The sequence below is a fragment of the Eutrema salsugineum genome, unplaced genomic scaffold (assembly GCF_000478725.1).
Source record: "Eutrema salsugineum unplaced genomic scaffold, Eutsalg1_0 scaffold_19, whole genome shotgun sequence".
In the NCBI taxonomy this organism is placed as follows: Eukaryota; Viridiplantae; Streptophyta; class Magnoliopsida; order Brassicales; family Brassicaceae; genus Eutrema; species Eutrema salsugineum.
Genome location: NW_006256838.1, coordinates 656,396 through 682,738, shown reverse-complemented (window position 1 = coordinate 682,738; position 26,343 = coordinate 656,396). Strand labels below are relative to the sequence as shown.

Genomic DNA, 26,343 nt, shown 5'->3' with positions numbered 1-26,343 from the left:
CGTCTCTATCTATATCTCTCTCTCTCTCACATGAAAGCCGTTCAGGTTTCTCTTTCCAAGTTGGGCCACGACCACCAAAAGCTCTCTTCTGATTTCACTATTTCCCTGATTCCTCTCCTCTATTCAGTTTTTATTCTGTTCGCGACGTGGGGGAAAGACAGACGAAGGAAGTGTGTGTTGAAAACGAATATGAGAGGTACTGAAAATACGGATCTGTTCGACCCCAAAACCCAGATGGATTCTGATTTCACTCGCCATGGTTCCTCCTCCGACGGAGATTTTGGATTCGCTTTCAATGACAGCAACTTCTCCGATCGCTTGCTTCGGATCGAAATCATGGGTGGCCCCTCGGATTCTAGGTCCGATGGTGAAGGGTGTACGAGTATCGCCGATTGGGCTCGCCATCGGAAGAGGAGAAGAGAGGATAATAATAAGAAAGAATTTGGTGACCTCCTTTTCTCTTCTCGTTTTTTCATTTTTGCGAAAACTGTCTTCTTATATGGAATTAGGAGCCGTGATTTCTCTTGTTGGGTTATAAGTTGTTTAGGGTTAAAGGCTTTCTCTTTCGGGTTTTCTGTTTTTTTAAATTCCAAGTCTTTTTGGGTTTGCTGCTTATGTGTTTTCATTCATTTTCAGTCACGGTTTCAGACATTGTGGCATGTGCGGAGGAGCAGATTTTGACTGATGAGCAGCCTGATATGGAGGGATGTCCTGGTGGTGACAATCTAGATGATGAAGGTGAGGCAATGGTTGAAGAGGCTTTATCAGGTACTAAAGCAACATCCTTTGAGAGTGTTGTTACCTTCAGGAGAAGAGCTTAACTTTGTTTGCTTTGATTTTTTAGGTGATGAAGAAGATACAACTAGTGAGCCGAACTGGGGAATGGACTGTTCTACAGTTGTTAGGGTTAAAGAACTTCATATTAGTTCTCCTATCTTAGCTGCCAAAAGCCCTTTCTTTTATAAGGTATCAATCTATCGCTCTTTCGATGATGATGTTGTTACTTTTGCTCTTAAAATTTTTTTTCTCGAAAATGTTATAGTTGTTCTCCAATGGAATGAGGGAATCTGAGCAAAGGCATGTCACTCTTCGAATTAACGCATCAGGTACGCCATTGCAACAGATGCTATTGACTTGTTGTTAATGTGAATATATCTGAATGTAATTTAAGTTAGTTTATCCTTGGCTTTATATATTTAACATGACTAGACACCAATACTTTTACATTATTTTGTTCCCTTGTGTGTTAGTTCCACATGGTAGATGGCGTTGATTTACATATATACCCTACTTTGTGTGCATGACAGAGGAAGCTGCTTTGATGGAGCTTTTAAACTTTATGTATAGCAATGCGGTTTCTGTTGCCACAGCACCTGCTTTGTTAGATGTGCTGATGGCTGCTGATAAATTTGAGGTTGCCTCTTGCATGAGGTACTGCAGTAGACTTCTCCGCAACATGCCTATGACTCCTGAGTCTGCCCTTCTCTATCTCGAGCTTCCCTCTAGTGTTCTAATGGCTAAAGCTGTTCAGCCTTTAACCGATGCTGCAAAACAGTTCCTTGCTGTCCGCTACAAAGATATCACCAAGTAAGACCCCATAACAACGTACTGTAATAGTTTTGTATGCATTTTCATTGTATATAAGAACTATGAAGCACGAGATTGTGGGTTGATTCTTAGAAGCCATGGTTACTTTTTTTTTTTTCAGGTTTCAAGAGGAGGTTATGTCCCTACCCTTGGCAGGAATTGAGGCAATTTTATCAAGCGACGATCTCCAAATCGCATCAGAGGATGCAGTTTATGATTTTATCTTGAAATGGGCAAGGGCGCAATACCCTTCGTTGGAGGAGCGAAGAGAGATTCTTGGCTCACGCCTTGCACTCTCTATCCGCTTCCCATTCATGACATGCCGGAAGCTGAAGAAGGTCCTGACATGCACTGACTTTGACCATGAAATAGCATCAAAGCTTGTTCTTGAAGCTCTTTTCTTCAAGGCAGAAGCCCCACACAGGCAGCGTAGCCTAGCCGCGGAAGAATCAGCCTCCGTGAACCGCCGCCTCATAGAGAGGGCTTACAAATACCGACCCGTAAAAGTTGTGGAGTTTGAGCTTCCTCGACCGCAGTGCGTGGTCTACCTAGACCTGAAAAGAGAAGAATGCGCAGGACTATTCCCATCAGGAAGAGTCTATTCGCAGGCCTTTCACTTAGGCGGTCAAGGGTTTTTCCTCTCAGCTCACTGCAACATGGATCAGCAGAGTTCGTTCCACTGTTTCGGGCTGTTCCTAGGGATGCAGGAGAAAGGGTCGGTGAGTTTTGGAGTGGACTATGAATTCTCGGCGAGGTCGAAGCCCTCGGAAGAGTTCATAAGCAAATACAAAGGGAACTACACATTCACAGGAGGTAAAGCAGTTGGTTACAGAAACCTGTTTGGGATTCCATGGACGTCTTTTATTGCAGAGGATAGTCTTTACTTCATCAATGGCATCCTCCATCTTAGAGCTGAGCTTACCATCAAAAGGTCTACAGATCCTCAGTGACCGTTCCAGTAAAACTCGTCTTTTTTTTGCTTTGTTTAACGTAATAAATCAAACCCTATTTTATCTTGTAGTGCTTATTACCTGATATGAATGAATGCATTATTCTACGTTGAATTTCTTTCGGTCTAGTGGTAAACCGGGGAATAATCCTCTATGCTACTTCTATGTTAGAGACACATAAAAGACGTATATATGCTTTTAATTGGGTATTTGTATATAGTATTCTCGTCCTATACGTTAAAATCCGAATGTAAAATCTGTGGAAGTAGTACTCGTCACTCGTGGGTTGAAGTTTCACATCTTTTGGACTTTGGATACAATTATAATATTGGACTTTATAACATTATAGGAGATCAAGCCCATTCGTGGTATCTATATGGGCTATGGTTTAACGCCGATAACAGTGGTAACAATTTCCTTCGCTTTCGAACAAAAAAAGTCTGTTTATCCAAGTTCCACACATGTCTTAAACAAAATAAAAACTAGTTAGCTTTCCAAGGAAATAGATTGATGATTTATTTTTATGATGGAAATTGCAATATAACTTACTATTTTATCTACATTACTCGTTTACCAAACTACGTCGTAGCATTCCGGGGAGAGGATTTAACTATTTACTTGGATAAATTGAAACAGAGTTGACTTTTGAATTAAGCCGTGCGTTTATTTGATCGAGTTGGAGTGTTGGACTATTTAGATTCCCCGGATTAAATTCCAATTTTATTTGAAAAAATAAAATTGACCGTTGGTTAGATACCGTACACGTGGTACGGTGTCATCTACTGATCACAATCATTCTCCCTTTTTTTTATTAGACAAATCATGAGACAAGAGTATAAATGTATACCAACTGATACATGAATTGTGATGTTACGTTTTGTTACCATTTTCCCAAAAATTAGAAAAGAGAGAAATTATTTTAATGACTGTGTTTCAAGATTTTAAGGTACGGAATTCATAATCATGATTTTTTAAGGTACGAAATTCTTAACATGTAATGTGTGACAAACAAAAAATAATAATATAGAAATAAATCAATTATAGTATAGATTAGAGAAAGGCCAATAGTTTTTTCTATCTTTTTCTTTACTCTCAGTCTCAGTATACTATCCTCGTGCACCAAGAATCTAGTCCACTAATTATGGTATCATTCTTCTCCTCTAACCTCAAATTATGTCTGTATCTTATTTAATTAGTGACAGGTTGGAGATTAACAAACAAATAAATAGTATTTAAAATATAATAATTAGTCATTATAAATTTCAATAAATACTTTCATCTATACACAGAAGAAAGTTCAGTTCTGTTTCCGCCATGTCTATCTGAACCAATGCACGTAGCCTCCTCCTAGAATCCCAATAAAACCATCACAGATCCCTCCTCTCTTCCTTATCTTTTTTTTCCATAAAAGGTTTATAAATTATAAACTGTCAGGTTGATAAAACTGTTTCCATAATCTGCTCTTGGCTTTTCTTGGATTTTATCAGATCCCAAACTAGTTTTTCTCTTTAGTTGTTGCTTCATCTTTTTATTACCAATTAAAACTAACCTGAGATTTTTGTATATCCCATATATGATGAATTGAATATATTTATCTTCCAAACAAATTATCGGTGGGTGTTTTAAAAAAAAAAAAATTACTTGAGAAGATCAAGATAGGTGTTTTGCTCTTTATATCGCCTAAGTGTTGTTCGTTTCTCGTTTTTTATTGCGGAGGGGAGTGTACTTAAGTGAGCAAAGAGTGGATTTTCCAGATCTAATAACGTCGTGGTCATGAGATTTCTGTGAGAAAGAAAAGCTCTTTTGTCGTTTTCCTCTTTTGTGAGAAATCAGACAACTTGTCGGGAAGTTCTTGAGATTTTCAAAAATTAGAAGAAGAAGAAGAAGAAGAGTGAAAATTTGGTGTGAGAGAGAGAAGAGTGAAGAAACCAAAAATGGGTCATTACGCAGCAGTTTGGGATCATAAAGCAGCGACTGAGATAATCAAAGATTGGAACGGCATTGACCAAGTCCTACTCAGAAACCCACATGGAGCTTCTGCTAAGGTATCTACTTTTTTTTTTTCTTTTTCCAATTTCTCTAAGAGTCTCTCAAATTCGAGTTTTTTTAATCGATTCCGTGTTCTGGGTTTGGTTTTCGTTTTCCAGATTAGTTTACATGGAGGACAAGTGATTTCGTGGAGGAATGAGCTCGGCGAAGAGCTTCTTTTCACTAGCAACAAGGTATGCAGAAACCAAAAAACCCTGAAACATAGCGAAGAAGATGAAAAAGAAGAAACTTAAAAATCCGGATTTTTTTTTACAATTTGTTGTAAATTGTTGCCAGGCTATATTCAAACCCCCAAAATCAATGCGTGGAGGGATTCAGATTTGTTATCCACAGGTAATTTAAGTATTTTTATTAAATGCTCCCAATATTCTCACTGGGATCTTTTACTGGACATTGTAATTGAGTTGTTTGTGTGTGCGTGTGTTTGAAGTTTGGGGATTGTGGATTACTGGATCAACATGGGTTTGCTAGGAACAAAATCTGGGTAATCGATGAGAATCCACCTCCTCTTTACTCAAACGAATCCACTGGAAAATCATTTGTTGATCTTCTTTTGAAACCATCGGAAGAGGACTTAAAGCAATGGCCTCACAGGTAAATGTTACAGACCCCATCACTTGCTTTGTTTCTCTCTTTTACAGACTCTAAATTATCTGTGTTTCGTTTCCCTTGCAGTTTCGAGTTCCGTCTTCGGGTTTCACTTGCCATAGATGGCGACTTAACTTTGGTTTCTCGGGTCAGAAACATCAATGGCAAGCCCTTTAGCTTCTCATTCGCATATCACACTTATCTCTCTGTCTCAGATATAAGGTATTTACTGTTTCAAGAAATCAGCAATTGATTCTGTGTTTTGTTGAGCTCTCTCATTCATTAACCAAACAAATGTTCATCTCTTGTTATTCTACAGTGAAGTCAGAATTGAAGGGTTAGAGACATTAGACTACTTGGATAACCTTAGCAAAAGAGAGCTTTTGACAGAACAAGGCGACGCAATAACCTTTGAATCTGAGGTAAAGATTCTCCAATCATTGATTACGAACAATTATCTTCGTTAAAGATTCTGCAATCATCGAGAGCGAACAAGTATCTCACATGAGATGTTTCTTTTGATATTCAGATGGACCGGACTTACCTTAGATCGCCCAAAGTGGTAGCAGTTCTTGACCATGAAAGGAAAAGAACCTATGTTATCGGAAAAGAAGGACTTCCAGACACAGGTAACAATCTGACAACACTTGGTTTTGCAATTAGAATGTTTGGTATATTTAACTATGATGGTGATGCTGCAGTGGTATGGAATCCATGGGAGAAGAAATCGAAAACAATGGTTGATTTTGGGGATGATGAGTACAAAAGCATGCTTTGTGTGGATGGTGCAGCAGTTGAGAGACCCATCACATTGAAGCCAGGAGAAGAATGGACCGGCCGGCTTATGTTAACCGCGGTCAAGTCCAGTTTCTGCATCGATCAACTTGAACTACAGAGCAAAGGATTCTGAATCTTTTAGAATCACATCATCCTAAAGAATATTATGCTTTATTCCATTGGCAGTTTTTTTCTACTGCAACAATGGAAGAGCAGAATCATCGTTTTTTTCTTCTTTTTTTTTTTATTGCATGTTAAGCTGTTTGTTCTCATTTTCTCAGTAGAGAAGCTTATAGGCCGGTGATTTCTTCAGACCGGTCTTGGTGATGTAGTGACGAAAAAGAGCCTCTTGTTATTTTTTTTTCTCGGCAACGGCTAATGTATGAATATTTGCGGTTCGAATTTTATCGGTTTAATTTAGAATTCGGTTTCAAACGATTTGAATAATTAAAAATGTTAATCAAGGATAGCATAACTTTGTATTACTAACTTTAAGTTTTGGAGAAATCCTGATTGCTGATCGTTAAACTTCAAACATTAACAGCAAAATTTAACCAGCTCATTGAGTAAAATCTTGGATATTTTCGATTTTTTTCTCTAGCTCTGAAGTTTATGCAGATCCTCGACGATACTCTAGCTGTTTGGTGTTTTCAAGAAGTACCTTCAAAATAAAAAAAATATAGAACCAAAAGATTTAGAATGCTCTTCAATGGTGGAAAAACGAAATCCTAGAATGATTCAGAACCATATTGTTTACCTCGCGTATTCTCTCTGCAATCGCCTTACAACCTTCAGAAGCCAACGCAAACACCGTTTCAAACGTTTCCATCGGTAACTTTGCGTCCATCTACATTTTAAGCCAATACATACAAGTCAAGAATCATATGATTTGTGAATGTAGAGAAATGTGATATGGAGAGAAGAAGAAGAAGAAGAAGAAGAACCTGAAGGAGTGTCACTTTGTCTAATTTAGGTAGAATGCCGACGGTTACATCCGCTCCTCCAGCGCTGTCTTCAAGATAGTTCAGGTCAAGAAGTGGAGTACTGTTCAAGTATCCAGCGCTACAGGAAACAGCAAGATCACGCATCGGAATTCCAGCGTCCGCTAGAGCTAGAGTCGCAGCATTGATACAAGCTGATCTTGTTCCTGATTACAGAACATATCATCAATGACGGATCCAAAGATTAAAAAGTTTGAGAGCTCGTTTGCAGAACAGTACCTCCGTCAGCTTGTAGAACCTGAAGGAAAATGTCAATCTGCATAATAGAGACAATCCATCAAGAAGCAAGTCAAAAGAAAGAGATCTATCGAAAACGTACAGAGTCGAGCAATGGACATTGACAATTCATTCTTTCTTGAATATCTTGATCTCGATTTTAATTTTAATTTCACTGGAGAGTAAATTGTATACCTGAGAATGAGGCATCAATTCCGTTGATATGCACGCTTCCATTGTTTGACGGATGACAAGCGATAGCTCTGTTGATCGCCTGACCATAATGAACAGCAATTCAATACTTTATGATTTATGCAAGAACAATTGAGAACCTTTTTAGATAATATAGAAAATGTAACCTGTCGTTCTTCTGTCTTCTACGATCACCAGTACTAAAATGAGCCATACTATACTCACACAGCACCTACATATGAATAAACCACAAGCTATTCAGATTTCACAGAGCATTTTTGCCAAGAAGAATACCGAAAAAAGATCAAAACATATACATACCAATGCATGATCATTCTTTTTTTGGCTCTTGTTTTGAATCTGGAGGAGCACAGATACACAGTTAGACACAGAAAATTAAACTCAATTAGCTTAACTCACTGACTGATACTGATACAATACCTCTCTAGGGCCATAAACAGCTGCAATTACTTTCGTATTACCCATCTCGAAAACAGCAGAACTAGAAAAGAAAACAAAGTTCGGATTTTTATTCACATAAGTGCCAAAGTAGAAGAGAGATGAAAAAGACAAGAGGAAGAAGTTGAGTTTACCCGTCAGCCTTAGAAACCACTCCAATTTCAGCTACGATTTGTCTCATCTGTGATTTATTTAAAGCATTAGGAATAGAGAAATTAACTTGTGAAGACCAACAAAAACAAGTATTAGAGACGCAAACATACTTCATTGAATCGGCGACCATCTAATCGAAGACCTTCAGGGTTTACGTACTCCATTGTTGTGAATTCCCAGAACTATCTAACTAAAGAGATATCAATGATGAGAGCACTGACAGAAAGAGACAGAACAAGTTCAATACTTTATTTTTTCCAAAGCAGAGAACCCAAAACAAAAATCTGAAAGAAAGAGGTGAGATATACCTCGGCCGAAATTTGCGGCGGCGATACGTCGGGGGTTTATGGACGGCGTCGACGAGAAAAAGAATCCAAAAACAAATTAGGGCTTTTTGTTGTGTGTTTTTGTGATTTAGTAGAAGTTTTAAGGGTATAAGAGTAAAAGAACAATTACATAGATAGTTTGGGAGCTAATTAAGCAGTAATAAGCACCGTTTGGCTTGTAGCCGTGGCTACATTCCTGCCTGTGTTTAAAGAAATTGTGTATGGCTAAAAAGAATTAATGAAGATTATCATGATGCTGAAATGTTCACATATCCGAACATAGTCAAACAAATTGGTTAGAACCTCTCGCTTTATCTGCAAATGCTAAAGATCAAAGAAATATTCTGCACACAACTTAATTCGAATTGAAGCCCGAACTTTAAAATAAAGAAAAATTGTTTTACTTCTTGTATTTGATAAACAAAAAAAAGCAGCAAAAAATCCTATATCCAATGAGCATTGAACTCAACGTGGTCCGGCAACAAATCCTAATTAAAAAAAAAAAAGAAAAAGAAAACCAAGAGTACTCTATTTCATTGTACGAGCTAAGCTGATGTAAAGTTTATGTTTTTTCCTCTTTTGACTCTAATATTTATTTTATCATGTCTTATTATCTATGAATCAATTCAAATAAAATGATAGTTAGTATCGACGTGTCGGGATTTACGTGTGCACTACAGAGAATGAAATGCAAAGTGGTGATGCATATGAAAATGACGGGCTCGTGACGGAGGAGATGATGGAATAAGTAATGTGTTTTTTTTGTATATATGTATCTAAAAGCATACAAACCGAGATTAGACAATTCGAGACATAACTTTCTACCTAGCACCTACTACACTCATGGTCATAAGTCCTAACGAGTGTCATGCAATTTATTGTTCCATAGACCATATTATATCGTTACAAGACTAATCCCAAGTTACAAAGCTTTGAAGTCACAAACAAGTTCTTGAAGATCAAGATCACACAAGTGAACTCGTTGTTGGTGGTTTCAACATTTGATAGTTTACTGTACAAACTTGTAGAATCTTGTGAATTTGCTAATCTTCTACTTATTTTGTTCCTGACCAATATCTAGTCAAATCTCAGCAAACAAAAATAATACTAAAGAAATCTAATTTAGTTACCTTGTCCTGGTTACTGATAAGAGACATTTGAAAGTCAGCGGGAGGTAGTCGCTTGGTCTCCAAGCTAAAGATCATAATTTTCCAAAACAACAAAAATTATACTAAACATTATCCAATAAACAAGAAATTATATGACTCTTTCAAAGACATCATTAGATTCATTCCCATTAGTTACACAATTCATTGTGGGTCCGACGTGACATCCTCGTGACCAATCTCATATCAGGGTGGGGGTCCCACTCGTTGGAGCGTGAGGTATACGTACAGGTGAGTCCGCGTGGGAGAGAGTAAATTTGCTTGGAGACCAAGCTATTAGAGTAGGACAATGGCTCTACTTTCCGTACGGTAACTAACACGTGTCCGAAATCTAACGTCTCAATCTGAGATGCGGAAAGCCGTTTTGAATCCCAATGGCCGCCACGAACCGCCTCACCTCTCCTCATTAATCTCGCTAACAAAGTCTAAATATGTTTACGGTTTACATAAGATTCCTTTCGGTTAGCTTTTAATCTTTGATGTATATATATATATAGTTTCAATTAGAGCTATTTTAAATGAAATTAAAGTCTTAAACAGTTTATTTACCTTTACCATATTTAATTGTAGTTTCATGTGAAATAATAAAATTGAATCGATGTTAATAAAAAAAACAAAATTGAATCATTTGCTTAAAAAAAGCAGTTTAGTATTCCTTTTGATTGGGAATTATATCATACGGGTATGTTTGAACACGCATTAATTTCCCTTTACAGTTAAACAAAAAGACAAAATAATTAATAATCATTTAAATTTTCGAAAATTACGTTAAATGAAAATCGCCATAAAAGTAAAAAGATATATGGAAACAATAAATACTCATGAGTTAGTAATATTTAAAGAGGCTGTTCCTACGAAACGGCGATACTCCTTTAGCCTTTTGACTCTTCTCTTTCTCTCTCTCTCTCTCTCTGCAACTCAAACAGTGAAAACAGAAAAAAAATCTGAATAACTCTCTCTCTGTCTCTCTCTAGTAACCCATGAGAGAGCGAGAGATGGAGAGACGAAATAGAAGAGTCAAGTTCACAGAGCATCGTACGGTCACATCTGTGCCAGCTAAGCCATCTAACGGCTCTCCACGAGTGGTCCGAATCACTTATACAGACCCTTTCGCCACTGACTCTTCCAGCGACGACGATGACGTCACGGTTGCCCCGAGAGTTAAACGTTTTGTGGAGGAGATAAGATTCGGCGAAGCCCAATCCTCGTCCGCCGTGAGGAAAAACCGATACAAGGTGGAGAAAGGCGGCGGTGCAAGAAATGATGACGTGTCAGCGTCAGCGAACCCAAGGAAGTACAGAGGCGTGAGACAGAGGCCGTGGGGAAAATTCGCGGCGGAGATTCGGGATCCGTCGAAAGGTTCTCGGGTTTGGCTAGGGACTTTCCTCACGGCGGAGGAAGCTGCTTTGGTTTACGATCGAGCTGCGATTGATATCAAAGGTCATAACGCACAGACGAATTTTCTAACTCCTCCTCCGCCGCCGGATAAGAAGCCGGTTATCGATCTAACGACGGTTTCCAGCTGCGATTCCGGGAAAGATTCTCGCCAGAGCCTCCACTCTCCGACCTCTGTTCTTCGATTCAACGTCAACGAGGAAGCAGAGTATAGAACAGAGCTGGAGAATGAACCAATCGAGCTATCGCCGGAGACAAAGTCGACCGTCGTTGAAGAATCGAAGGAGAGCTTGTTTCCGGATTCGTATTCGTTGCCGGATTTATGTCTCGCCGGCGAATATTTCTGGGATTGCGAAATCGCTCCTGACCCGTTGTTTCTGGATGAAATTGAGATCCATCAACCGTTCTCAAACATGGAGATTCCGAAAGAAGAGAATGATCCCGAAGATTTCTCTTTCAATTTGAACGAAGATTTTGATTCTTCCCTATGGGACGTCAACAATTTCTTCGAGCCTAATTAAAATCTGACGCGGATGCATCTTGATGTGTAAATAATAATATAGGAGTATTAAGTTAAGATAAAATGTCAGTGTTTAATTATGAATGTTTTGGCCCGTTTTAGAGACTGCAATTTCGTTATTTGCTTACTCTCTGAGAGTGTGTCAACATGAGGAAGCAGTATATACGATTTTTGTCTATAATGTCTAATTTTCTATATAAATATGGATTAAATGTAGATCCCTTTCTTTTCATTTGTTGTTTGTTTCTCATGAATCTCTAATAGAATTATGTAACAAATGACTCTCAGGATAAATAATTATCTTTTCAAAATTTAGAGTACTACCCCATTATCTAAATAAATATATGAGCAGTCAGAAGATTTTTCAAAACATATGGAATTAAAAGCTGTTAAATTGTAATTAATTTTAAATAAAAGATTACGCTTTTTTAATCAAAATTTTCCTTCCAGACATAAGTTTAAATTGCAAAGTCATATTCGAAAATAGCATAATATATTTCTACCTTATCTACAAACGTAAGTTATCCCTTTCCAAACTTAACATGTGGAATATTTAAACTCGGTTCGGTAGCATTGTAGATTTGTGACAACACACTTCCAAACCGGTTAAGCCAACCACACATGGTTAAGGGGGTAAAAAAATAAAAACACTAAATGTCATATGATTTATCCTAATTAGAGATTTGAGAGGGTGTGGTGTGAAGTGAGGATTCAAGGTATCGCCGAGAGACATGTTCTCGTGTCTGCTGTTGTTTTCCACTTAAGTATTAAAGCCCATTCATGTGAAGAACCAAACCAATGAATCCTATATTAGCCCTACCAATTGTGTCTCCACTCATAAAAACATCCTTCACATTTTCAAACTCGCCATAAAAAGATAACCAAAGTACTTGTCGCTTTTCTTTTTCTTTTTATCTATTAGATACAATAATCGTATATATATATATATATATACATTTGCATTCTATCAAAACTCGGTCGAGGTCTACGTGAAGAATTAGACAATGGACTAATGGAGTTTGGTATATATCAATTTGGAAGGACAAGTGTGTTGTCTTCTAAGTAAATGACTTCTTTCTATTTTGTACCATGGTCCGTCCAAATGCTGGGACAAAGGTTTAAAAAGAACTTTGGGTTTACGGCCATTTTAATAAACAAAAATTTCATTTAATTAAAACTATTCACAACATACTTTCAAACATATCCATTTTACAACAAAACTATTTAGGAATTAATATCCGTTTGTCCTAACAAAGACTCCATCATAACAAAGTATTAGAAAAGAAAGTTAGCAATGTTATTTTTTTTCTTATATAACGAGTCTCATGATGAAAAGTTTGAACATATATATTATCTTTGATTAGTAGTATTAATTAAACAAATGATAAGATAATGTTTGATCGTAGTTCCTATTTTCACTCTTTTTCCCCTTTATATATAGAGTTGGTTTATATTTTTTCCATATTAATTGGCGGTATATTATGTTCAAAAAGAAAAAAAAATTGGTGGTATTATTTGTTGACTGTTTCCTATCACTATTAATAAATCATCAACACACCAATAAATAAACCAGTTTTGGTCTTTCCGAGGTCAAGATTTTGACCAATTAGATAAATTTCTATTCTGCACCATTTAAAAATTGGACCTCGGAGTTTGGCTTTTCCAACGGGAAACCATGAAAGCTTCCTAACCATTCAGAAGCTTCCATTTCAATATACATTCTTGAAACAATAGAAATGCAAATGGCGCGGAAATAGAAAAATTTACATATGCTTATTTGTTCTATTACAAACGATGAAAGTAGAATTACAACTTACACAAGTAAGTACTAATTACTACCCGCCAAAATAAAAATAAAGGAGAAATTAAACCACTAAATGACAGCGACTATAGTGAATTTTATATCGATTATCCTATGAGTTGCGAATTAATCTTCTGCGAATTCATTTATTATTGGTTAGAGTACATGATTACAAATTTTACAAGTAGACAAGCGGAATCCCAAAGAATATGCAAAAAAAAAAAAAAAACCTAGAGATGCACATACTCAGAACCACTTGCAACACACATGTAAAGCATTGGAGCATTTAATGCATGCAGCTTGGACCGACCATATGAAAAAAGGAACAAGATTCAAGAAATACAAGGAAATACTGATACAAAATTCAAAGTTTAGCCAATTATAGTTCTACACTTCAATTCAAATTGGGTGGATATTTGTTCGAGAGGATTTACTGTTATAAACTTTTGAGATTTCGAATGAGAGGTGTACAATGTAGATAAGCCAGCATCTATAATTTAAAGATCTGACCAAAAATATATTAAGCTTTAATCTGGTTTAATCTTTCTATTTTAATTAAAATAATAATAAAACCAGTCCAAGTTAAGTTTGAATCGATTTATACGACTTTCTTGGAGTTTTGTTTGTTTGAATTTTCGGTGCATACAATTTTTGAGAAACTGAAGTCGACCTCGATTCGGTTTTCTATCGGGTTGGTTTGGTTAATCGATTCAGAATCCTAGTCTCTTAATTATTTATTTTGTAATCCTCTGAAACTACTAATTATTAAATCTTAATGAGTAAACCAAAAGGAAATAGAGGGTTTAAGCCCATATAGTGAACACGAACTGGTCAACGATTGGGCCACAAGAGAATGAGAGGTGAAGCAAGTTGGCCATTGGCCTACAAATCTAATCTACTAAGGGCCCCAATAAGATCTCTTTCAACCCTCTCAAGACGCCTTTACAAAGTTCATGCCGTTTATTCCACTCTTTGTTTCCTTTTTGTTTTAGGTCAAAAAGCAGAATAATATGAAATTGCAACAAAACAAAATATATGTCACTCTTTCTCTATTTATGTTTGAAATCGGGTCAATAATAAAAGACTAAAAAGTATAAACAAAGAACAATGTTGCTAGGTTGGTCTTCTTTCGTGTTCAAGTAGAAATCCTTTTTTTCTCTTTTTTTTTTGGTCAACTGGTTATCATATTGATTTTAGAAATGTGAAATCGAAAAACAATTGAACGCAAGTAATTAACTCTAGGATCGAAAGGTATTTAAGACAAGAAATGAGTCAAACGAATAAGATTTACTCAAATGGTTTATATTTCGAAAGTGAAATCTACTTGAAACCAACGAGTGATCCAAATGCATAAAGAATGAGTCAGAGGATGAAAAGAAAATCATTAATCATTAGGTCACTGCGTAATGGTGTACCACAGTGTTCTCATTTTCTCACAATATCAGTGTATGATTATTACGAGTGCGTTATAGAGATTAGAAATAGCAAGGTGGAGAATTGAGGTAGTAGCCACACCATTCTCCATCATGTTAAAATTTTATTTTGTCACATCTTATGGATTCTAATGGAGATATATCATAAATATCTACAAACCATAGCCGAAACTATCCTGACCATTAGTAAAAAAAAAACCAAAAAACTCTAGGGATCATCTGAAATAATACAATCATAGTGAAACATCACGAATACTCTGGATATTCAGAACGCCAACTTAGGATCCACAACTCCTGAAGCATTGCCTTCACCAGTTAGAAGCTGTTCAGGGTCCTGAGAGAGACACACACAGATACAATTATCGTTTCACGTTCCTCCATAACTATGACTATAGATGGGCAAAGCTTAGTATACTGTGGCTATTTTACATACCTCCATTCCCCATTTGATGTAATCTGGAGATTCACAGGCCTTGTACTCATCTACCAAACTCTCAATTATGTCCCTTGATTCATCAAACTCTGAAAGATCATTGTCCTGTACATATCGTGACATATATTCTCATGATTTCACCATTTACTAGTCAAAAGCTGTGGTGCACTAAACATATTCCAAAACAAAGGCAGGACATCTAAGCGGTCTACTTACAGCAAACATGGGAAACTTTCGGTAATTGTCAAGAAAAGCTTGCTTCTTCCTCAGTTTCTCATACTGGCTCAAACATTTGCTGAAAAGGTGCCTGATACTAGTGTGGCTTGCTAACATTAGACCACTGACCTGAAATATCAGATACACCATCAAAGTAAGAGTCTTAGTCCTATCTCTTAAAGCAAGTACTTGCAGCCTAATATATATACAGAGCAATGTAAGATTACCCTATGGGCAGTTTGAACATATGGGGACTTCTTGGAAAGTGCAACCTGTCGAAAATAAGAGATGGAAAAAACTGTGATCAAGTTCATGGTCAAGCCAAAAGCAATAACTGTTTGCAGACACAGTTTGGTTGGAACCTGTATGCTTGCAGGTCCCCACTCAATGAAGTTAACAAGCTTTCTTTCTCGTATCCTCTGCAAACTCTCATGCACCTAGTATCAATCAAGTAGAGAAACAAACAGAGCAGATGACATCAACAAGAAAGAATTAATCGATTTATCCTCAATATGTTGACAAGAAAATTACTCAGTGCTACAGAAATAGTACCTGAGTGGGATCGACTTCTCCTTGAATTATATTCAATATTGATATGTACTTTGCCTGACTAGCTTCTTTATTTCTAGCATAAGACGACACCATGATATTTTTTGTCTGCAAATACATTCATTTTAGGAAAAACATCTGATTCGAGTTTCAAAAAAAAGGATGGAAAAACCAAACAGCTCACCTGTAGAAGCCTTCTCATAACATCCAGCACGGTAGTTTTACGAATGACATTTGCCTGCCAAAAAAAAGAGAGAATGAAACCAATAAAATGGAACATTGCACACTTATGTGGCTTTAAAAATGCAATACATCACATATAGAGTCAGCGTTCAAGATACAATGGTAGCCTCCCATAAAAGGATTGATGGTCTCAATTATTAAACAAGTGAGATATCTCACCTGGCGCTCGACAGTCAACGGAGTATATCCTGTCATGAGGAAGTGACACCTCGGTGTTGGGATCAAAGATGCAAGCAAGCCGACCAAGTCATTATTCATGTATCCTGGATAACGCAATGTGGTAGTGCTAGCAGACATCACAGTTGACACTAACGAATTCGTTTGAGCAAAGGTAGGATTCGTAAGATGTAGACGCTCAACAGCAATTCTATTCAATGCAGTGTTGTCAAGGACAACAACACAATCAGCATTTAAGGTAAGCCGCTTCAGTGTCAAGAGTGAGTTGTACGGCTGGACAACAACATCACTTGTTTCCATCTGATTGGGGAATACACTGTACGTCTGAACCAACTTCTTGCTATAGCGATCATTCAAAGTCTCCAATAAATAAGAGCCCATACCTTGATGCGAAATCAGAAAAAGAAAAGTCAATCACAGTAGAAGAAGCAGTGGATAAAAAAACCTGATAAGGTAAACTCAGAAATGCAAAATCACATTATCATTAAGCAAATGTATTGCAGACTATGGAGGAAGGTCCTTAAAGGTGAAATAGTAAAGAGAGAAACCTGAGCCAGTTCCTCCAGCAATAGAGTGGCAAAGAACAAATCCCTCAAGGCTGTCACTTCCATCAGCTTCTCGATCAATCATGTCCATAATTTCCTCTTCAACACCCTTCCCCTGGTCAAAATATAGCAAGTAAAGAAACAGGAAGAAGACTGATCTGATTGAAAAGAAAACTGCAGATTCGAAAAAGTATGAGAGAGTAAAAAGGGAACCTGGTGATATCCACTGGCCCAGTTATTTCCAGCACCACCACCATGGTCGGAAACGAAGATGTTCTCATGATTATAAAGATTCCGATATTCCCCATTCTGAATGCCATTGATAACTCTGGGCTCCAAATCAATCAGAAGAGCTCGTGGAATATAGTGCTGGTCATCCGCTTGGTAAAAAAACACATCTTTTCTATCACCTCCCTACACATTTTCACACGCAAAACCCACTCTCTTATCAATCAAAAACCTTTATTGATTTTCTCAGCAAGTCGATCTTGTAAAAACTTATAACAATTAAGCAAGAAGAAATGAGGGAAATCCAAAACTTAAGACGAAACAAAACAAAATCAGAAATGATTCTGTGAGACCAACAAACCAAATTGCACCCGCCACGGTATTCAATTATTGATAAGATAAAACCTTTAATAGAAATCTAGAAACGATATCGAAGCAATTGATTCACATAAATAACCTAAAAATCCAGTATACAGTACAAATCCTTAGTTCAATAAAAAAGAAGAAGAAGAAGGAAGGAAGGACCTGAGTAGCGAAGTCCTCGAGAATACCATCTTTGCTGATACCGTGCTCGAGGCAAAGCTGTTTCCAGAACTCCATCCCGATCTGGTTCCCACATTGTCCCACTTGCAGCGTAATAATCTCCCTCGGCATCTTCTACCTCTCTCTCTCTCTCTCTCTATACTTCCGAAAGTTATTGCGAAGAAGGCAAAAAAAAAACTAGGGTTTTGGAGACTGTGAAGAAGAAGGGATGATATTTGATAAAGGAGATGAAATGATTAAAATTAGCTCTGGCGCGGATGCCTTTTTAAAAGTCGAGTGAAGAGGAAAGATTATTAAAAAAGAAAATTTACGTATAACTAAAAAACAAAAATTCGTGAGGAGAAGAATCCCAAAATTTACTTAGCAAAAACTGAATCTGGCTCGGCGTGTGGAGAGATCTCTCGGCATAGCCGTGTCAACACACTACAGTCTCTCTGCTGCTAACTTGCACTGAGTGTTTTTCTTCCCAAGTCCCACACATTTTGACCTACTTTCGGCCCGTTTTTGTTTATTTTTACGGCCCATTAACTCCTTAAAAGAGAATTTTGCATTTGTCAATGAATTACTTTCTAACATTGGCTAACTAAAGTTTATTTGCTCCGAGTGTAATGAGTGTTTTATTTGCTCCGAGTCATTAATTAGTGTAAGTACTTATTGGTGCAAAACTTAAATCAGAAGCTTAATCTAAGATTAAGACAACATGTGAACTCTCTTATTCTTCTTTCTGAATTCAACTACTCCATAATCTCTCTCGTATGTCACAAACACAATCACTATCGACGGGACAACCTGAAACAAAGACTTAGCCACGGAATAACATATCTGCTTGTGAAAGAAGAGGATTTTGAGGCTTAATCCTTAAGGCCGAGCAACTTTATTTATACTCCGCTGTTTGGTATCGACAGTAGCACCAGAGTCCATAGCCGTTGAACCATATGTATATCAGTATATGCCCTTGTTGCTGCAAGTAATGTAAGTCGTTGGATCATGTGTCGATCGAGTGGTCAGCAATGATTTAGTAAAATTTCAACGGAAACATTTTGTTGTGAATCTCGTCCGGTATTAAGATAACGGCACGACTCCGTATAGAAGGAATTTTTAGACGTAGTCATTCTGCTATAACTAATTAACCTACTCCAAGACAAAATATAGTATCTATATTGTTTAAAGTTGATTGTTTTTTTTTTGAAAAGTTGTGTTATTTAGTGTCACCGGATCAAACTTCAAATTCAAATACGATTTCAAAGTTTCAAAAATCTATTATTTACATTAACTAATTTCTAAAAGTTTGTAGACCTTGCAAAAATGTATTTTCTTTATGCTCAAATAGTAAAATTTGGTTCGATTTAGTAACTTTAATGGACCCCAAAAAACCTTTGTAAAGCACTTTATGTAATGAACAAATGTATTGCTTTGCTTAGGACTCTCTTCTTTAGCCCTAAAATAACCGATTTTTTTGTCCTAGCGGCCTTGCTTATCTAATCTGTTGTCTTTGCCTCTTTGTTATGGTAGTCAATAATTTTTTCTGAGTCTTCAAATATTTTATGTTACTTCTTTTACGCCATTTGACATCCATTTGGGTATGAAAAATCAAGAGGGAGGGAGACAGAGATAAAAGATGTGTGATATAACTGAAGATTTACAGATTTGGTATCAAATAAATGCATACGTAACTGTTTCAGAAATTTGGTGAATGAAAACGAAAAAAAGTTGAAATTAGTAATGCTGAGAAGAATAAAGAAAACATGCTTTGAGACGTTAAGAAAAAAAAAATACGAAAAAAACACTTGAATGTTGAAGTAATTGTTATAGACTTAATTAGTTACATTCACGTGAATATTTCTCCCGTTTCTCAAATTTTTATTCTTTCTCTTGGGTCTGGAAAGACTAAAGAGCCTGTAACTCTTGTTCATTCTGCTACGGGGAATTTTAATATAAATGGAAAACATTTGTTGTCAATTCCACTAATTCAAATTTGGTTAATAACTTTGGCTCTTATCGTCGATGCTGTGAACAAAAAGAAGAGAGTAATTAATCATCAAAAAAAGAAACAAATCTCGCCAGCTTGGATGTTACGAGACCATACGACCAAAAACAAAAACTAGAGGAAGAAAACAAAAACCTTAAACACTTTAAATAAAAGACACACTCACAGTGTCAGAAATCTACATCGAGAAACACACTTAGACATACACACACACACCATTCATGAAAAACTCCACGGAGAAAACTAAGAAGATGGTCGATGATCATAATGATCGTATAGTCCTATGGGATTGTGGAAGTCCACTCTACGATTCCTACGAGCTCGTCTCTCTCACTCACATCATCGAACGCCATTTCATGTCTCTCCCTTCTCTCCCCGGCGCCGCTAAAGTGTGCTGTTCTCGGACGCCGTCCGATTTGGGGGCAAATGAGAATCGCGTGGCCAGCACCGTCGTGGATCTGTGCTGCTCCTCTGATTCGATGGCTGGTAAATTATTTTGCGGTGTTTTTCGGACCAAATGGTGGAAAAGAAAGAAAAACACCGATCGTGTCATCGATGGTTACGAGAAGAAGAAGAAGAAGATGTTTTGTCGGATTCTCTCTGGGATAAGGATTCCTACAACAAGATCGATCTAGTTCGCCGAAGATGTGATTCTTGTCTCCTTTCGTTATGAAAATAATAATGACTGTTGTTTCTTGATTTAATTTTTAATCCAATAACATGTAATGAGAAGTGGGATCTGTATTTTCTTTATTCATTTGATTAAACGCATATTAGTTGCATTTCAAAATATACTGAGATTATCTTCATGATGTATTGGAACATATAGGCATATAGAGTGAAATGTGGACTAACATGCAATACACGTTTAGTCGTTAAATATGACAATGGAACGGTAGAAAGTAGAAACAGTTGAACATGTCAGCACTTCGTGTTGATCATAAAACTTAAGACAATCAATGAGACGAAAAAAAAAACCTTCTACACATTTATCACCATCCTCCCAACTCCCGAGTAATGTTTTTTTTGTTCTTAATGATCATGAATCCTTTTGGTAAAATATATATAATTAATTATTTAATTTTTTCTAAAAGGAAATGATTTGAATTATCAGCGTATGAATTTTTAATATATTATTAAAAATATATATTCGAATTTAAAGGCAGACAGAAGACAAATGTGAACTTGATAGAACAAAAAACAAGTGAATAAGAAGGACAAAACATGTGAAGAAATGTGTATGTTGGCTTTGAAATGTTCATGATTGTTCTGACTTCTGACAGTGATTTAGGTCTTAAAAACTTAGTGATTTTGTAATTTGGTTAGACCTAAAAACTTGGTGATTTTGTAATTTGGTTACTTTATTTTATTTCAATGTATACATATTAAGAACTTCGCAAATGGGCTTCTTGGTTTAGAGTTCATAATGGCCCATCTTTATGATTAAACTCTGAACAAGGTTAAAAGGCTACTCTGTTAGAATTTACCTTTTTTTTTTTTTTTTGGCATAGTTTTAGTTTAGCCGTTACAACATCAAAGCTATATCAGCGAGCATCTTCAAAAGCTTGATTCCTCTTATATCCTATCATTATAACTTATGGATATAATCTATACAATTTAAGTAATATGCCAGATATATATATATATATATAGACATATTTTTGGTCAAGGAATATACCAGATATTATACAATGTAAAACAAACAAAAAACTATACACAACAAGTGAACAATAGTTATTTTAAAACAGCGAACACTTATTTAAAACACTTTTGAAACCAAAGTAAGAGCTTAAGAACTAAAAGCTAAATTATCTCCTATCATGTCTTCTTCATCATCTTCGTCTGTGGTTGGTTAATAAATAAAGATAAGATTCCACCAAAGTAAAAAGTTTGAAAAAAAAAGAAAAAAAAAAGAGAGAGTGAGATAAAAACAGTCAAAAGAAGCACACCGAGAAAAATGTGGTGAAGCTTCGGTTTTTTATTCCGCGAAGAAATCAGGAAAGCGGGCCCACCGTTGGTGGTTCGTTTGGTGTGATAATGGGTCCCATTATATGTACACATGGGCCACTTTAGTTAACGTTTGTTTGCTTTGACCTTTTTTTTTTTAATTTACGAATATATTTCCTTATTTTGTCATCTGATTTTTCTTCATTTTCTTTGTTGGTTTTAATTTTTTTTTCATCTTTTCTTTTGATTCTCTCTTTCGCCATCTTATTTTCATTTTGTTATCTTCTAATTTATGAATGCTATGCTAAGTATTTATTTTTAAAAATTATTTTGTCACATCTTTTAACAAAGGCCAAAACACTGCTTTTCTTTTTATCTCAGTGGTCGCTGACATCGAAGCTAAAAAGAAAAGCTATACATATGGTTGTTATAAAAGCAAAAGCAAAATTCTCTCTATTTATTTATTTTCTTCAATAATTTCTCAATTCTTGATCGTGTTGGTCTTTATCCATAATGCAATAAGTTGCACAATGTTCACTGTCACTGAAATGATCATATATAAAATTGTAGGAACCATGAAACAGATATACGTGTAACGTATCTTTTTTTTGTTGACATCTACGTGTAACGTATCGTAAAAAGAAAAAATATATTTTTGAAACGAACCATTTTGTATTTTACAACATTAGTTTAATAAATAGATGAAGTAGGGGAAAAAAAAAGAAAATAAGTGGTAGTAAATGTACACGTCAGCATACACCACTGACGGCAGAGAACTAGACGGAACTGAGAGTGCCGTTACGGAGTGCTCCGTTTGGTTTAAGTGTGGTTGCGTCACAGCTCAGACTCTGAGGGAATAATGAAACTAGTAGTAAACGCTCACTGTAAAAAACACAGTCGTTTTGGACGACGCCGTTTATTTCCCAAGTGATTGTTTACTCTCTGCCGTGTGAAAAGGAGCGAATTTGCAGAAACATAGCAAAACCCCAGATTTTTTTTTCTCACAACAAGACCCAAACTTCGAACTCAACGAGAACATATAACCAAAAAAGGCAAAGAGAGAGAAATATATTCACGAAATTGCTTACCTTTTGTTTTACTCCGCAGTTTCTTCTTTTAAATATTTGAGACAGCATTTTCCTCTGTCTTTTTCTCTTTGTGATTTTCCCTTCCTCTGGTTTTGGTTTTTCCCGAGAAAATCAAGCTAGAAAATAGGGGATCGAGTAGCACGAGAGAAGCTAAACCCAACCAAGAAGAAAGCTCTGAGCAAAAGGTTCAATTTTTATATTTCTTTCTTTCAAAACTGCTTCCTTTTATTCGCTGAGAACTCAGTGAGAAGTCATTCTTTCTTCTCCTTCAAATCTCAGCGTAATTTTCTTTACCAGACGTTTCCTTCTGAAGAAAAATGGCTGAGTCGACCAAAGTAAGGCTAGTTCGTTGCCCAAAGTGCGAGAATCTCTTATCAGAGCCTGAAGATTCCCCATTTTTTCAGTGCGGTGGCTGCTTCACTGTTCTTCGTGGTAAATTCGAGTTCCCCCAAAAAAAAATTCAACAATAAATGCCTAACTTTTGTAGGATTTGATGAGTGTGCTTTTGATGGAATCATTGTAGAGGAATTTCTCGTTTAGCTTACGATCTGCTTTTTGATTCAATTAAGTAGTTTCTTTTTTCTCTAAATTGTACCCTGAAGATATTTTGTTTTACATACAGCCAAAATCAAGGAGCGTCAAGTAGATTCGGTTTCAGAAAAGTCTGTGGAAGATAGAGCCAAACCAGTTTCAGTTAGCTCTAGTAGTTCCCCAGAAAAAGCAATTGTGGATTCTAGTGAAACATCATCCGACTCTGATGTTCCATCAATTTCTGCTTCTTTGAGACACCAGCAAAATATTCCAGTTGCTGTTGAGACTGATCCTTGTTCAAAGCCTAAAGCTTTTGATGCCGGTAACAGCTCTATACTGGGGGATAAAGATGACCCGAAATCTCAATCGGGGAGACAAGAATCGGGTTTGGATCGGTTTAGGAAAAGAACAACCAAGAGATGCGATTCTGATGGTGCCATCAACAGATTATCCACTTCAAAGTATCCTTGTGATGAAGGCACTTCTTCTTCTACTACTAACTACTTCCCAAGTTCACTCCATGAGTTCCAGAAACATTTAAAAGATCAGAACGATGATGCGATAGAGCATGACCGAGCTGGACTTCTGAGACAGTTGGATAAGCTCAAAGAACAGCTTGTTCAGTCTTGCAATGTGGCTTCTGACAAACCTAAAGAACAGCTTCCTAGTTCTTCGTCTTCCACGGGGTTGAATAACAGGCCGCCTCCAATGCGGTTTCACAGTTCGGGAAATCACGCCGTTGCAGGAGGTCCATCTTATTACCATCAACATCCTGAACTGCAATTTCCTTACACCAACAACAACAGCAGCAACGACCATAGTCTGATGCATCCTTCTTATGGAGAGCCTCACAGGTTCCAGATGCACGGAAGAGGTCCTCCTCCTCTGCAACCATCTCATCCGTACTTCTCGGGACAGTATGTTGGTAACCATATCAACGGTCATGATCTCTTTGACGCATACCCGCAGCAAAACGGCCATTTTCATCACTCATCTTGCTCTTGTTACCACTGTTATGATAACAAATACTGGCGAGGTTCAGCACCGGTGATCCTCCCTGATGCACCCTATAACGCAGGTTTTTATCCTCATGATAGCGTTATGGGTTTTGCTCCACCGCATAACCCTCGAACCTACGGCTCTCGTGGTCTATCGCCTCATGGAAGATGGCCTAGTAACTTCAGTGAGGCACAAATGGAGGCTCTTTCACGGGTTCGTCCTCCTAAAGTTGTGTTATCAGGTGGATCTCGACACATCCGCCCTTTGGCAGGTGGTGCTCCTTTTATAACCTGTCAAAACTGCCTTGAGCTTCTGCAATTGCCCAAGAAACCAGAAGCTGGAGCGAAGAAACAGCAGAAAGTGAGGTGTGGAGCATGCTCGTGTCTTATAGATTTATCTGTTGTCAACGACAAATTCGTTGTCTCTACAAACACAGCTTCTTCAACGAGACAAGGAGGAGCTCGTGTAGCTGCTGATTACACTTCTGATGACTATGATCTTCTTGGTTACGTGTTTCATTCCTTGGATGATGAACCAAGAGATTTTTCAACTGCTCCGGGAGTGATGTCAGACAAGTCTCAAGAAATGCAAAATGTTGATTCTCACTCCGCTAGCCTTTCCGAGGACGAGCTAAGCTCAGACAGTCTAACGGCTAAACCACTTGCTCAAGCTCAAGACTCGCCTATAAAAGAAAACTTTGTGAATTACTCTTCGATCAATCAAGACCGGTCTGGAGCGGGTAGCCGTAGCTCGCGTTCAGAACAAGACAGGGTCACATTGAGTAAGACAATGAGACAGAACTCCATGAAAGAGGTGTCGCTTGCAAGTGAGATGGAAGTTTCCTTCAATGACTACTCCCATCACAACAGTGGAATATCAAAAGATCATCAGCAGCAAAGATCCAAGAAGAACGGATTCGCTAGCATCGTGAAGAAAAGCTTCAAGGATCTGACAAAATCTATTCAGAACGAGGAAGGGAACAAAAGCAACGTTACGATAAATGGGCATCCTTTAACGGAACGCCAGCTGAGAAAAGCAGAGAAGCAAGCCGGAGCTATTCAGCCAGGGAACTACTGGTAAAACACTGAGAATTCGATTCCCAAGTCTCTTTTTTTTTTTGGATGATCATCTTCTTCTTCATAATGACAGTCTGTGTTGTTAATGTGTTGGTTATAGGTATGATTACAGAGCTGGATTCTGGGGAGTAATGGGAGGTCCAGGTCTAGGAATATTACCGGTAAGCAAACACGTTTTGATGATTTTGCTTTCTTGTCAATATGAAAAAGGAAATTGTCTCATTTGTGGTTTGTTGATGTTGTTGTTTGCAGCCATTCATAGAAGAGTTGAATTACGCGATGCCAGAGAAGTGCGCAGGTGGAACCACGGGAGTGTTTGTGAACGGAAGAGAGCTTCACCGTAAAGATTTGGAGTTGCTTGCGGGGAGAGGTCTTCCTCCAGACAGAGATAGATCCTACATTGTCGACATTACAGGTAGAGTCATCGATGAAGATACCGGTGAAGAACTCGATTGCCTCGGGAAACTCGCCCCGACGTAAGCTCTCGCTCTCTTTTGCCTCATCATCATCATCATCATCATCATCTTCTTTGTTTTGTTCACAAACAAACAAAATTTATGTGTTCGTGGTTTGTTGTTGTTGGTGCAGGATTGAGAAGTTGAAGCGTGGGTTTGGGATGAGACTTCCAAAGAGAGCTGCATGAAGGAAGATCTGGAGAGAGAGAGATGTTGTTATCCCCACCGAATCATTCTAGTATAGTATTAAAAAAAAAGGGAAATTTCGTTTTTTTAATATGAACTATATATAACATTTTGAAAAATCTCTTAGCATATCAGCTATTTTCAGCTATATATATTGATCAGTTAGAATTGAACCATATGTGAGTTAAACAAAATTGAAACAAAGAATGAAGACACAAAATCATGAGCATTCAAAAGTGAAACCCATTCTTCAACATAAGATCATCAGACCTTGAGAGTATTTTAAACAAAAAGAAAATTTATATTTAAATAGAATTTAATTATTTCATTAAAATTTAATCTAAAGAGAAATATTGAACCATTTAAAAACCATATCTCATTATCTGTCTTCCTTTGATTACTCGTTTAAGGTAATTTCTAGTGAAAAATGATAAACCTGGGTTTTGAACCAAATATATTACATTAATCTCGATTGTTAATTAGGCCAACTTGGGCCTTGGACCTAATATTAGGTTAGTGCATAGAAA

At 37.1% G+C, this 26,343-nt stretch overlaps 7 protein-coding genes across 12 annotated transcripts; 5 read left to right on the top strand and 2 right to left on the bottom strand.

Annotated features, from left to right (window-relative positions):
• Positions 1–7: 7 nt before the first annotated feature.
• Positions 8–2,673, top strand: LOC18019816 (BTB/POZ domain-containing protein POB1). Of its 2 annotated transcripts, none has more exons than XM_006402402.2 (6): positions 8–445; positions 637–738; positions 845–966; positions 1,043–1,106; positions 1,308–1,587; positions 1,709–2,673. In XM_006402402.2, the coding sequence occupies exons 1-6, from the start codon at positions 31–33 to the stop codon at positions 2,535–2,537; spliced, it is 1,812 nt and encodes a 603-aa protein (XP_006402465.1). In that variant the 5' UTR covers positions 8–30; the 3' UTR covers positions 2,538–2,673. The 2 variants fall into 2 exon arrangements, with proteins under 2 accessions (XP_006402465.1, XP_006402466.1); XM_006402403.2 differs by having other exon boundaries at positions 637–768.
• Positions 2,674–4,146: 1,473 nt separating this feature from the next.
• On the top strand, positions 4,147–6,340 carry LOC18019815 (putative glucose-6-phosphate 1-epimerase). The gene is made up of 8 exons (XM_024157128.1): positions 4,147–4,582; positions 4,685–4,759; positions 4,863–4,919; positions 5,017–5,180; positions 5,262–5,396; positions 5,494–5,596; positions 5,704–5,803; positions 5,876–6,340. Exons 1-8 carry the CDS (start codon positions 4,472–4,474, stop codon positions 6,082–6,084), a joined length of 954 nt encoding a protein of 317 aa, XP_024012896.1. The 5' UTR covers positions 4,147–4,471; the 3' UTR covers positions 6,085–6,340.
• A 73-nt stretch (positions 6,341–6,413) lies between these two features.
• Positions 6,414–8,358, bottom strand: LOC18019814 (exosome complex component RRP41 homolog). Of its 3 annotated transcripts, none has more exons than XM_006402400.2 (11): positions 8,281–8,358; positions 8,083–8,188; positions 7,954–8,000; positions 7,802–7,862; positions 7,682–7,720; positions 7,528–7,592; positions 7,364–7,442; positions 7,172–7,208; positions 6,896–7,098; positions 6,709–6,798; positions 6,414–6,612 (listed from the first exon to the last, which is right to left on the bottom strand). In XM_006402400.2, exons 2-11 carry the CDS (start codon positions 8,134–8,136, stop codon positions 6,562–6,564), a joined length of 726 nt encoding a protein of 241 aa, XP_006402463.1. In that variant the 5' UTR covers positions 8,137–8,188; positions 8,281–8,358; the 3' UTR covers positions 6,414–6,561. The 3 variants fall into 3 exon arrangements, with proteins under 3 accessions (XP_006402463.1, XP_024012889.1, XP_024012890.1); XM_024157121.1 differs by having other exon boundaries at positions 8,083–8,162; positions 8,281–8,333; XM_024157122.1 differs by having other exon boundaries at positions 8,083–8,158; positions 8,281–8,333.
• A 1,952-nt stretch (positions 8,359–10,310) lies between these two features.
• On the top strand, positions 10,311–11,590 carry LOC18019813 (ethylene-responsive transcription factor CRF6). Its single transcript, XM_006402399.2, has one exon. It carries the CDS (start codon positions 10,445–10,447, stop codon positions 11,378–11,380), a length of 936 nt encoding a protein of 311 aa, XP_006402462.2. The 5' UTR covers positions 10,311–10,444; the 3' UTR covers positions 11,381–11,590.
• A 3,114-nt stretch (positions 11,591–14,704) lies between these two features.
• LOC18019812 (tubulin gamma-1 chain) lies at positions 14,705–17,964 on the bottom strand. Its single transcript, XM_006402398.2, has 11 exons — positions 17,530–17,964; positions 16,990–17,190; positions 16,780–16,891; positions 16,214–16,614; positions 15,996–16,049; positions 15,815–15,919; positions 15,625–15,699; positions 15,490–15,534; positions 15,263–15,391; positions 15,047–15,151; positions 14,705–14,947 (listed from the first exon to the last, which is right to left on the bottom strand). The coding sequence occupies exons 1-11, from the start codon at positions 17,656–17,658 to the stop codon at positions 14,879–14,881; spliced, it is 1,425 nt and encodes a 474-aa protein (XP_006402461.1). The 5' UTR covers positions 17,659–17,964; the 3' UTR covers positions 14,705–14,878.
• Positions 17,965–19,720: 1,756 nt separating this feature from the next.
• LOC18019811 lies at positions 19,721–20,327 on the top strand. The gene has a single exon (XM_006402397.2). It carries the CDS (start codon positions 19,756–19,758, stop codon positions 20,167–20,169), a length of 414 nt encoding a protein of 137 aa, XP_006402460.2. The 5' UTR covers positions 19,721–19,755; the 3' UTR covers positions 20,170–20,327.
• A 2,118-nt stretch (positions 20,328–22,445) lies between these two features.
• Positions 22,446–25,877, top strand: LOC18019810 (protein ENHANCED DISEASE RESISTANCE 4). 3 transcript variants are annotated; one of them, XM_006402396.2, is made up of 6 exons: positions 22,446–22,754; positions 22,867–23,001; positions 23,192–25,175; positions 25,276–25,336; positions 25,428–25,651; positions 25,764–25,877. In XM_006402396.2, the coding sequence occupies exons 2-6, from the start codon at positions 22,887–22,889 to the stop codon at positions 25,816–25,818; spliced, it is 2,439 nt and encodes an 812-aa protein (XP_006402459.1). In that variant the 5' UTR covers positions 22,446–22,754; positions 22,867–22,886; the 3' UTR covers positions 25,819–25,877. The 3 variants fall into 3 exon arrangements, with proteins under 3 accessions (XP_006402459.1, XP_024012892.1, XP_006402458.1); XM_024157124.1 differs by having other exon boundaries at positions 22,849–23,001; XM_006402395.2 differs by having other exon boundaries at positions 22,446–23,001.
• The last annotated feature ends 466 nt before the right edge of the window (positions 25,878–26,343 follow it).